Source organism: Podarcis muralis, chromosome 11, assembly GCF_964188315.1.
Source record: "Podarcis muralis chromosome 11, rPodMur119.hap1.1, whole genome shotgun sequence".
Lineage (NCBI taxonomy): Eukaryota > Metazoa > Chordata > Lepidosauria > Squamata > Lacertidae > Podarcis > Podarcis muralis.
In genome coordinates, this window is record NC_135665.1 from 37,708,602 (window position 1) to 37,720,893 (window position 12,292).

The window sequence follows — 12,292 nt, forward strand, 5'->3', positions numbered from 1 at the left end:
GGATGGACACTCTTTCAGGTAGTTGGGGCCCAAGGCATCCAGGTTTTTATATGTCAAAGTCAACACCTTAAATTGGGTTCAGTGCCACATTAACACCTGCGCCGCTGCATCTTGGACAGCCCCAGACAGAGCACAGTGAATATCTATCTCATACTTCTTGTTCTCTCTTTTAGAGTGCCCTGTTTCATACATAAAGCTAACTTGTTGTCCCCCAGATTTATGAAACTAGATTCTGTAAGCCATCAACAAACAATTGTTTCAGATTCTAGTCAGCTGCCAGTAAATAAGCTAAGCCACTGGGTCTGGATGATCAAACAAAGCATTATGTGCAAACCAAGCCAGTCAGTAGTAATGACTCCTAGCCAGGGAGGTTCTCAGCCAGCCCAGTTTGTGTGTGGTGCGTGCCCAACTTCCGGCACAACAATGAAAACTCAATTTTGAAGCCCCTATAAAATATGCAGGTTGAACAAATATGAATTATGCAAGTTGAATTCTTTTTTCATGCAGAATTTGTTCACAATGTTTACTTTTTTTTTCTTTTTTTGCTGGGCAAGAAGTCGTGCAGAATACTGAATCCCTTTCTACAAATATCACCAATCTGGTTTGTGAGATCCTTTGCAGGCATCTTCCACATGATTTCAAATATATCCTTGTAGCTGTAAGGGTTAACCATTTTTTTAAACAATCAGCCAAGATTCCTGTGAATTATGTGCCTTTTCTGGGCTCATCCAGAATCACAAAAAGGGACATAGCATTGTTCATAGTAGAATTCAAAACTCTGTAGCACCCTGGTCAGTAAACCATATATTCTACTAGTTAACCATCACATATATTTAGCCTGATTGGGGAAGATGAAGTTTGCTTCGTCAGGCAGAAGTAAAATAAATAAATAATGGAAGGGGGCCACCCACTTCCTAGAGATCTTTTCACTCCTGCCTTTGTCACCAGATAGAGAAGTATCACAACTGGTGACTGCATGATGACTGTAATAAATTTATGCTGGGCTGTATATTACTTGTCTATATAGTGACAACCAAACTTCCATGATACTCTTTCTGGAATGTCAATCTAGTCTACTTCTAAATTTTATCCTTTGCTGCATAGCACCTAGAAATTTAGAGGTCACATTCACCAGTTATGTCAAGCGTGACAGCAATAATTCTAGAGACACGGTAAGTAAGAAACAAAGGTAGCTCTGCCTATTGAAACAGCCATCAAATTCCAACAATTTATTATTATGTGCAACAGACCAAGCAGAATGACTTTTACTTACCTCTGCACACTTCAAATGTCCCTCTCAAACTACTGCATGTTCGTGTGAAAATATCACTACATCACACCGCTTTGAGATATTTTCAATATATTAAGCAGTGTAAAATTTAAATAATCTAATCCAATCACTATGTAGCTTACACATTGCATTAACATCTAGAAAATGAAGATGACAAACAACTCCCAACTCCTAAAATGACAAAGTCTGAAAACAAGGGTTCACAGAGCGAGGTATGTGCATTTTTTCAGTCCAGTTTAACAGTATGTAAGCAATGTGATCCTCCATTCACACACATAACAGATATTCTGGATAAGTGTTTCTCAAACACTAGTTTGGGCCACTTTGTGGTGGGCTTCAGTGTCTAGTACCTCTGGCTGTATAAGCGGAAGTCCAATGGATAGCACCGTTTTAGTCTACACAGAACACCCAAAATACTTTCTATAGGCATTGGTCTAAGAAGGTACATCATCAACAGTTAACAGAGATTTGGTTTGGTTTCCCATATGGCTTGGTTTCTAATATGGAACATGTGGTGCATAATTCTCAGTTGAATTCTAACTACAAACCAACAAGCTATCTAAAAAGAACAGTGTAAGATCTTCAGACTTTTACTAGAACCACTACATAGAATCTAACAAGCATTTTACAGCCGTATTCCTTTCTAAATGATGGGAGAAGTCTTCTGCAATTTGGAGCACCTAAAGAAAACTCATCTGCAAGGAAAAAAGCAAGGTTGGACAAGACAGAGGAAGTCAGTGTCTTTGAGCCTGCTACAAATATAGTTTGTGTTGATATACCATTTTAAAATCAACTGACCACTAGTATATCTCCAACATGTGGTACTACTTAAGAGATTGAAAATATTTAGAATTGTGATGCTTCTAAACAAGGGAGAAGATACTAACTGCAGACCTCCCATGGTAAATTTCATTAGGACAGTTTAGGCTTAAGTTTAACTAAATTTACAAATTTAACAATTAGGATTTTCTGAGCACAGGTGCTTGGGAAAAGTAGTGCTGCTTAACTTAGAAGTACTGAATTGTTGCAAATGGAGAATTTAAATACATTTGGGAACATCTTTGGTTTATATACAACAGCAGCTATTTTGAAACCAAATTCCTCTGCATCCTACACAGACCAGGTGTCCTGCTGCTTTTATGCTAAGTTATTCATATCCAGAAAGCAGGATATGAAAAAGCTAATGTGTAATTTATGTTCCATAAATTAATACTGCTTCGTTTTCCAGAAGAGGACTTTGGCATGGAGTGCTAAGTGTAGAAACAATGAAACGATAAAAAGTTTTGGAATATGCACTTCCTTTTTATGGGTTCATTTGCAACTTGTTTAAAACAAGTACAAATGGGCAATATAACAGGGGAAAAAGAGGCAATAAAGAAGATGAAATACAGCATAAAGATATGTAAAGCCACTCTGTGTAATCATACAGTACCTGGGAGCTGAATCTGTGAACATCATCAGAGGCACTGACTAGATCAATGGAAGACATGGAGGAAGAGCGACTATAGGGCTAACAGGGACAGACAAAGAAAAAACCAAGTAATCAGAACAAAAGCACAACAGAGCATTCAGTACCAACTTCCAAGCACAGGATAATGAAGAAAAGGAAGAACAAAAGCATCGTAAGCAGGGAGTACAGCAGCAAATGCTGACTTCATGCACCTATTATGTATTATGCTCCCAACACTGCCCTGTACATAATTCTCTCTCCCTGATGCTAAATGATGATGGTTAGATTTGATGCACAACAAATTTTCACTGGCTCAAAATGCACCATCATAAACAACGTGCAAAATAAGGGCTTGTGGAAATCTGTAAAAAGAAACTTTCTCCCCAAGTTGTGAATTTTTAAAGCTTAATTTCCAAGAACAAAAGTTTAACACAAGTGTTATAAGGTCAAGCTAGCTTCCTTCCCCAAAGTTAAAAGCAATTTCAAGGACCTATTAGGAATACATCACAAGCAATTAATTCTAGTTACATTGGAATACAACAAAATGATTTCCCATCAAGGAGAGCCTAGGAAACATCTTACCTTCGGGACAAATCTGTGAGTCCCCACACCAGAAAATGCATCACCAGGTGGCAATGATGATGGCCAGTGTAATCTGACCTTTTCACTCTGGGACTAAAGTAACAAGGTATAATTATTAGTTTGTAATTTTGGACGTATTGTGAACAATTACCACAGAAATGCTAAAAATAATTATCTATCTATGGCAGGCACGACATGGCACTCCAGCCCGTAAGTTAAGAATGCAAAGCCTTAAAGATAATGGCCGTGCTGCAAACAGACAGCAATTGTCTCTTGTCTGTAATATTAACAAAACAGAAAAGTTACAATGCAGGGAGCTTAGTAAACTGACCTAAGTTCACTCTGCTCATAATAAAAGTATTGCAGCACATTCACATGTATAGCACTCTGCCAAGCTACAGCAGAATACTACTATGAATATTTGCTCTGAACACATATTTTTACATAATAAAGTGAGGTTCTAAAATAAATTAACTGAAATGTTATATTGGCTGCATGAACCCACAGACAAGGTTATACTTCTGACAAGAGCTTAGTATGTGATCTTAAAGGGGCTTAATTAAACTCCACTGTGGCATACATGCTCTTCACTTAATTAGATAAACATCCATTACCTGTTCTTCGATTTTGTCTTGCCTATCAAGAGCAGCTTCTACAGCATCAAAGAATTCTTCTTCATTAATCAGACTGTTGGGACCTTCCTATAACAAACACGAGTAAAGGTCGATAGCAGGTACAAAATGACATTTTTTAATAAACCAAATGCACTCCAAGTTCTTCATCAAGAGGAAAGTATTTCATTAAAAATGCTTATGTAAAAAGCTGTTTAGGCAATTCAAAATAAAAATAAAACAATTGCGTCAACTTTCTACAGATCTGTTTAAATATTAAGCATAAAAGGTAATGATATATAGCATAGACCTTTTACGTATCTATAATAAGGTGGTGAGAACATGGGATTCTATTACTGTCTTCCCATGTTAAGGTAGTAGTTCAAGCTGCTTGTTAAGCAAGAGAACTACCATACAGGGATCACAAGACTAGATCTAGGTGAGCACTGGCAATCACAATTTTAAGAGAACACAGACCTAAGAGTAAAGGACAAGGAAGAGTAAACATCAAGGATACTGGAAGGGAGAAAATGCCACTAAGCAAGCAAATATCAAATGCAAACTGGTGGTGATGTGTTAGAAATTCTGGAGTCCAGAACTTTTGTTTCTCAGCTGGCATTATTTGATATCAATTCACGCTGTGCATCTTGTACAGGCAAGTATCACAGAAATTAATGCTAAAATCTCCACTACTGAAATAAATGGTTCTTAAAGAGCTCAACCTTGACTGGATTGCACCAAGGGCGCTTTGAGGGGCCATATCTCATTTCTGAGAAACATCCTCCTACTCCCACAAAGGTTTGGAGTGCCTGTATCTGCTGCAGTTTCTGCTACCATCTTTATTCACATAACTGCTGGGGAACAAAGTTCATAAGCAGCATGAAGCAGTTGGGCTAGTTTTGCATCTCTTACTCCCCATGCATTTTTATACAATATATGTCTGGCACTACCCACACTCTGGAGTTTGACACACACATTCCCCAGTCCTCTTTCTTACACAGCAGCAGAAGGAACTGAAGGAGTTGCAGTACCAAGAGCAAACCTGAATAATGCTTAAGCACATACATGGAAAGTTCGGCTGTTCATAAGAGTACATGTCCTAAGTAATGAGAACAGAATCCTGATTGAAGATAGACAATCCTAAGCTCTCTTACTATTCTAGCTAAGGGTTTCTATTCAAGATTTTAGTTGTAAAAACCTTCACACTATAACAAAGGTTCTTCAAACTCTCTGGAGTCGTCTTCTTAGTCGTATTTGTTACCACCATGACTGGGAAGTAATTGGTTCATTTGCATAGTATAAATGAATAATTACAATGCTTTCAACCACCACCACTTCTTTTAAACAAGCTTTATAGCATATACATGCTGACTGTAAAGTACGATAAAATGGACAGGTGGGGTCTTTTGCATTCCACATTCTTTCAAACTGGGTCCATAATCTGGAAAAGCTACAAATGTTTCAGTCTCATTATATTTAATGAGACTTAGCATGAGAAATAGAACAATGGATTGCATCGGGGATACACCCTTATGATTATTAACCGATTAAAAAGTAAGGGAAAGGTTTTAGCAAGAAGTGTATTTAAGCTACTGTGCTTTCAAATCTACTAAGACACAACCCTTTCTTGATGCACAGGAAGTCTGCACTGAAACATTGCTTCCAGGTATTCATGGTCCAGGGTAAATATTGAAAAAAGATAAATATTTGAACTTCATTGCCTGGTATTCTAAGATTTCCCTCAGGACTACCTTATGCTTATGACCTAGGGACAGAGCTACCACGTAACACCCGTTCCTACCTCATAATCTGGCCCACCGAAATGAGACTTTTTTTTAAGTTCTGTCATAGCATTTTTGTAGGCTTCTTCTATTCTCCTCCTTTTTTCAATTTCCTGTAAGAATACACACAAGGGCAAAAGTTTATTTCTAATCTCATATTGGAACAAGAATTGAACACTGTGATAGCATCTTCACAAAATTGCTATATTGCATCACAAGATGCAGAGGGATAACAAACTGTTGGGTTATTGCAAATGATAAGAGGAATGGACAACAAAAAAAGTTCTCAAGATGAAAGCTATTGGAGCAACTGGAATTTTAGCCTTTAACTAAAATACCATATAGCAATTGAAAACAAAACAGATTTTGAGAGGCTACGTTCACCTTGATCAACTTCCGCCCGGAAACCTATGTCTCCACTGTGGAAGGATATGTGGATCCAGAATTGGCCTCCGCAGTCACTTAGGGACTCATTGTTAATAACTGTGTTTATGGAAGACAATCTTACTCGGCTACGAGTGATCGCCAAAGAAGAAGACTCTCACCCAAGGACACAGAGTTAAAACATACTGCAGAGTTATGTAGCACTAGTCACAAACAAGCAATATGGCTAACACAGGGCATGAGGAAAATTAGCAGAAATATTAATAATATTTTTTTTAAAAAAAGCTTAATCCTGTTTAAAGCTTCTTAAACACCAAATTGTAAGAAGCACACTTCAAACATACAACACTAACAGATTGCAATCAGGTCTGCGGATGGAGAAGCAACAAGCAACATGTGTTATTTGCTAAATAACATGGCTACAATAGATGGAAGTGCTGGCATTTTAAACCATTTTGTCTACAACAACCTTAAGGCACATAACTGCATGTAAACACAAGTTACCACCCTTAATTTACCTGAAGCCAAAGCCACGCCATTTAACCCTTCAAAAGGCAGTGAAATCTTACCTTATCCAATCTTTTCTGCCAGCTTTCTTCACGTTTTACCATTAGCTCAATGCAATGGGAAAGCGTAGCAAGGATTCCAGCAGTAGTTGCCTTGAAAGTTATAGCTTCCCCTTTAAAGTCAATGCCATTTATTCCTTTGGGCGTTACATGTGGAAACACTAAAACAAACAGATTAGAGATTTATCAGTACAAACCGTGCTTTGCTCAAATGCATGTTACCTCATAAAGCATTTACTGCATGCTTGGCTTGTGCACAGTTTAAACCATTAGAGTTCACCTATTTGGAAAGCACAGAGGAAACTCAACAGGAGAAATGTCCTTCTTCAGCTACATCTTTAGTGTACTGTATTCTCTCAGTTCTTCTGTGCCGTACAGCAGCATTGAAAGGGAAAAAAGCCATGTGGGTGGCAGAAGTGGTAATACTCTTGTAACAATACCACCAATTTGACAGCTCGATTAAAACAGAACTACCTTAAAGCCTAGCAGATGTAGCATTTAAAAACCAATAATTAATGTGCACTCGAATCTTGTCGTGAACTGTGAAAAATGCCCTCAGAAAAAGTGTTCAGGTTTCTAATGATGTCCTCTGAAGTGGAAGGACACTTTCTGAATATACCTCAACAAATGAATTCTCCTTAGTTACAGTGATTTCGAATACCGCATCAGCCATCTGTTGCTAAGCTTGTTTAAATAATAAAAAAAAGTGATCTATTTAAAAGTATATGAGAGAGAATGTTATAAAAATACATCAACATATATTAACAGTGGCAAAACATATTGTTCAAATCATGCGTTGACACACTAAGACTGGAGCTGGCTGCATTTAGGAATGGCATGGTCCAATATATGGCGTACTCAGAGCATCTACCACATCCAAATCAGATGTACAATCTAAATCAGTAATCTAATTAGTAACTGAAACTAGCCCCTTTCAGGGCTGGAGTTCAGCATTTAAAGGAGTTGCTCCAAAGCCTTCACATACATTTGCAGTGAGTACCAAAACTACTTGGTTGTTGCCAGCATTATCAGAAACAGTGGGGAGGCGGGGAGGGGAGGCTGAAAGATGAGGTCACCTAGCAAGTTTATGGCTGAGACAAGGTCTGAAGCAGAGATTTTCCAGCCCATGCTCTAAGAGGGTGAACTGCTAATGGCAGCTTCTGAAATTTAGTGGATAGATCTTGGGTCAAAAGAATCTGCTCCGATAAAAGCTGACGCATTAAGCCTTCCCCCTGCCCAGGGATCAAGGTAACATTCCAGACTTGCCATTACTTGACAAAGAGAAGTGGTGGCATTGACAATTTCAGCTCAGTCTGTTCCATTCAAGGAATGCACATGAAACAGCCAAAATGTCCGCTCCCCTACTGTCGCTTTTGGAGTCATCTTAAGCGATCAAAACCATTTTAAAAATGAAGAGAGATACAAAAAAAGCATAATCTTTCAGAGGATGCTGCTTCAAGTCCTCTTGCAGCTTATATTTTTTCAGACACATTACTGAAAGTTTTTGCAATATACAAGAGGCTTAAATCAAGATTAACAACCAGAAAATAATAATAATAAATAAGCTTCAGGACGTGCCACACAGGAAGAATCAAGACGACTATGCACAGAATAGTCGTGTCTTCATAATCACTCAATCTTCCAAAGCTAAAGTGAAGGATAGCAGTTCACAAACCTCATCATTCCAACCCCTCCTCCCCCACTAGTAAAATACACTTCTACAGCTCTGGATATTTTTTAAAAAAATGGAAAAGAGATTAAAAATTAGTCATTACTCTGTATTTTATTTATGTATTTAATTATTTGTACACAGAAGTAATATTAGTTTATTCTGTGACCATATGCTGGTAAAATTTGTCCTGGGTCACAAGATCCCTTTGTGCCCACATACAGAACGGGTTCCCTGCCCTTTGGTGTATCTCCTGTTTAGCTGTGATTCCTGTATTGCAGGGGGTTGGACTAGATGACCCTCTGGTCCCCTTCCAACTCTACAGTTCTGGATTCTATGTGAAGTTGCCTCTGAAAAACCGCTGAACAGGGAAGCCATGGCAAAGTGGCAGCTCCATGGTAACATTCTGCATCAAAGTCTTCATATGAAGATCCATGAAGGGCAGGCATAGGCAAACTTGGCCCTCCAGATGTTTTGGGACTACAACTCCCATCATCCCTAGCTAACAGGACCAGCGGTCAGGGATGATGGGAGTTGTAGTCCCAAAACATCTGGAGGGCCGAGTTTGCCTATGCCTGATGAAGAGGGACTCCAGAGAAATTGCTCTCCAGGTATAAATTTAGAAAACCTGTTTTCAGCCTGGCTCCAGTGAAAACCTGCAGCCCAACACCTGGTTGGCCACCAATCCCATAATCACAGACTACTGGCATGCTGGCTTGGTCTGATGGGAGTTGAAGCCTATCAGCATCTGAAGGGCCACATTTCCCTCATCTGTACAATTCCGTGAGCAGCCTAATTCTTGCCCCTCTTTTAGAACAGAACACAGTAGCTCAGTTGGTTACAGCATGGTGCTGATAATGCCAAGGTTGCAGGTTTGGTTCCCGCATGGGACAGCTGCATGTTTCTGCACTGCAGGGGGGTTGGATCCTCAGGGTCCCTTCCAGCCCTACAATTATAGGATTCTATACATGTTTGCATAAATTCTCAACACATCATCTTGCGGTGGAAGTAGCAAGATAAAGGTTTCTACGTCTTTTCAGGCGAGGAAACACAACCAAGTACAAGATCAGTAGTCAGAAAGAAAGCAAACTAACCCCCCCCCCCCGAACATGTGGCTGAGTAGTTTAAAATACCTGTCATATTTCATGACAAGATGTACGTGTAGTTTACAATGCTAATGAAAAGAAAAAAGGAGAGTTCAAAGTGACAGCTGAAGATGCCCACCTAAACATAATTGTGCACAATCAACTGGGATGAGGCAACCTTTATTTAAATCTGATCACATGGGAATTAGTCACTATCTATTTTCAAATTAAAGAGATACAGCCAATGGGGAGATATTTCAAGTTAGAAATAAAACTTTGTGATTGTTAACTAGTTTTATAGAGAAGATCCTTTCCCCGCAGTTCTGCAGAAGGCTAACCTAGGAGATGCAACAATTCTCAGCAACTGAAGGTTGGTTAAACTACAAATCAGTACATATAATTTATTAGTGAAACACATAATTTATAACAGAGCACATTTATTGAAACCCTGAAGAATTTCTGAACTCTGTAGCTGCAATATATGCCAACTTACCTGGGTGTAAGTGCCAGTGAACTTACTAAGATTTACTTCTAAGAAGACATGCACATGCCATTGTAAGTTTCTGAAGAACAGTTATTTTGTGGCTAATTTGCTTCAGGATCACTGTTCTTATATCTTTAGAACATTTTGACAACCATACATTTAAGCGTACTCACATTTTTCCTTACTTCCATTACTATTGTGCAAAAAATCCCCATCAGAGCGTGTTGTAGGGAAATCATCTTCATCATCTTCTACCACTACAACAAAGAGAAGCATTGATTACTACTGGGACTTGGAGGAAATTGAAAGAGCAGTAGAAAAATAATTTGCCAGTGCAGTCATATCTGGAGAGTCAACGAGACATACTCTACTGCTACTACTCTTACGTGTGTGTAATTTCAGTGTATAATTTCAGCGTACACTGCAACATGGTCATAAATGATTTTTTTTTTATCATGTACAAGCAACAGGAAGTTAAGGCTAGCAGGGATCCAAATGCTGGGGGTAGTGGTAGTTCAGCCACGCTGAGGGCTATTCTGACACATCTGTTCAGCAAAACAATTGAGGTGGTATTTCATCATGTGCTCTGTGACATCACTCAAAGTAACTTTGTAGCTCTGGATTCTTGACGGAAACAAAAGAACTCTTGGCTACCCCCATTGCTACATTTCTATTAAGTTTTGCTGTGAAATATGAAGACACAGAGTGAACATTTGGCCAGGTACAGCAAAATGTGCATCAAAGCAAATAGTGACATTTCCTTCCAACTTGAGACATTTTAGCACTAAAGCTGCATCTAATCCACACTTACAGCCCTGTTTAGGGAAGCTTTTAATGTTTAACAGACTATTGTATTTTAATATTTTGTTGGAAGCCGCCCAGAGTGGCTGGGGAAACCCACCCAGTTGGGTGTGGTATAAATAATAAATTATTATTATTATTATTATTATTATTATTATTATTAATTATTATTATTACTACTACTACTACTACTACTTTGGAGCAAGCCCGCTTGACAAAGGGTCTCACTTCAGAGCAGCAATGCCCAAGTTTCTGCTTTCGTGATTATGACTGTATTAGCATTTTACTGCAGGGTTACTTCTGAATGTAACCCTATTGTGATGGAATGTGAATAGTCACAGGGAACTTGTATTACATCAGTGTAGGAAGGCCTTACATCCTGTACCAGTAACCCGAGTCCATTGTGTATGTGCACTCAGCATAAATGCCCATCTACAAATGACTCTGCGGTAACCCTATGCATCCCATGTATGACTGGTAAAGTGAAAGAGCAATTATTATAAACACACATATCAACAGCATTAGTGGGAAGAGGAAGAGAAGATGGGGATCTGAAGAGAGCAGAAGAAAGTGTATGGGAAGCAAGTATACAATTACCTCTAATGAAGGAGGTTGGGCACTGCTGTGCTAGACAGCTGAAAGACTTGTCAATTTTTTCAAACAAAAGTTACAAATATGACAGTTTGTAACACTTGTTACTTTCCTATCAGACCCTAGAATATGATGCCTTTTGTTTAAATAACTAACTTAAGCTGAATACCTTTATCTCTCTGAAGTTCATCCTTGGAGACTGCGTCAGCACAGGCATCAAAGTATTTCTGTAGCGTATCAACCTGTCTACACAATATGTCTCTGAAGGTTTCCATTTCAGCAAGCTTCTCACGCAAACTGTGGCCCTTCTGAAAACCCAGAAGTTAAAACCGTTCAGCTGTTATTTATTTTTATTTACTATATTACTTTCTATATCAACTTTCATTTCAAAAGAAATACCAAGGCAGTTCACAAGGCAATAATGTAACAAAAAAAATCAGTAAAAAGTTAAGTAGACAAAACAGCAAAAATACATCATTATGAGGTTATCCAGGAGATGCATACAACTTGGGGTATGGATGAGGAATCATTTGTAAGACCTTTACGTTCTTTGTCACTAACCTTGAATGAGGAGGTCGATGTTGCCGAATACCCACTCGCTCCAGACACAAGGGATACCATAGAGCCATGGCGCCGTAAGCTCGTCTCTGATCCATAGCCAGATTCAGTCTGAAGAAAGAGGAACACATACATTAATTATGAAATGTAAAGAGGCAAATCCCCATTAAAGAGATTTTTCAAAAAATGATATTCTTTAAACAGGATAGTGCTTAGAGAAATGCAGCCAAGTTAATATATACTACTTCAACTTCAAGCATGCAAGACTCAATTTGGTGTAGTAGAAAAAGGAGAGCCGAAGAGGATGGATGAGTGGAGGCGATGCAGTATATGTATCAATATATGGCATGATGTGCCAAGACCTCATGTAAATTCAACACAAGAGTAAGCGTATTTCATTGGAGCAGCCTATTAATAAGTCTTCTGTTCCCTACCTGTA

General features: G+C 38.7%; 1 protein-coding gene across 3 annotated transcripts in view; it reads right to left on the minus strand.

The window, feature by feature from the left end:
• Positions 1 to 12,292, minus strand: part of CERT1 (ceramide transporter 1) — a 53,100-nt gene that overhangs the window by 9,298 nt on the left and 31,510 nt on the right. For 2 of the 3 annotated variants that reach the window (XM_028749282.2, XM_028749283.2), the window contains exons 4-11: positions 11,857 to 11,964; positions 11,465 to 11,603; positions 10,077 to 10,160; positions 6,669 to 6,826; positions 5,736 to 5,828; positions 3,938 to 4,024; positions 3,324 to 3,416; positions 2,724 to 2,801 (exon numbers count right to left, since the gene is read on the minus strand). In XM_028749282.2, coding sequence (XP_028605115.1) covers positions 2,724 to 2,801; positions 3,324 to 3,416; positions 3,938 to 4,024; positions 5,736 to 5,828; positions 6,669 to 6,826; positions 10,077 to 10,160; positions 11,465 to 11,603; positions 11,857 to 11,964 — 840 coding nt within the window. The remainder of the gene's footprint in view (positions 1 to 2,723; positions 2,802 to 3,323; positions 3,417 to 3,937; positions 4,025 to 5,735; positions 5,829 to 6,668; positions 6,827 to 10,076; positions 10,161 to 11,464; positions 11,604 to 11,856; positions 11,965 to 12,292) is intronic. The other variant, XM_028749284.2, reaches the window with a different exon arrangement.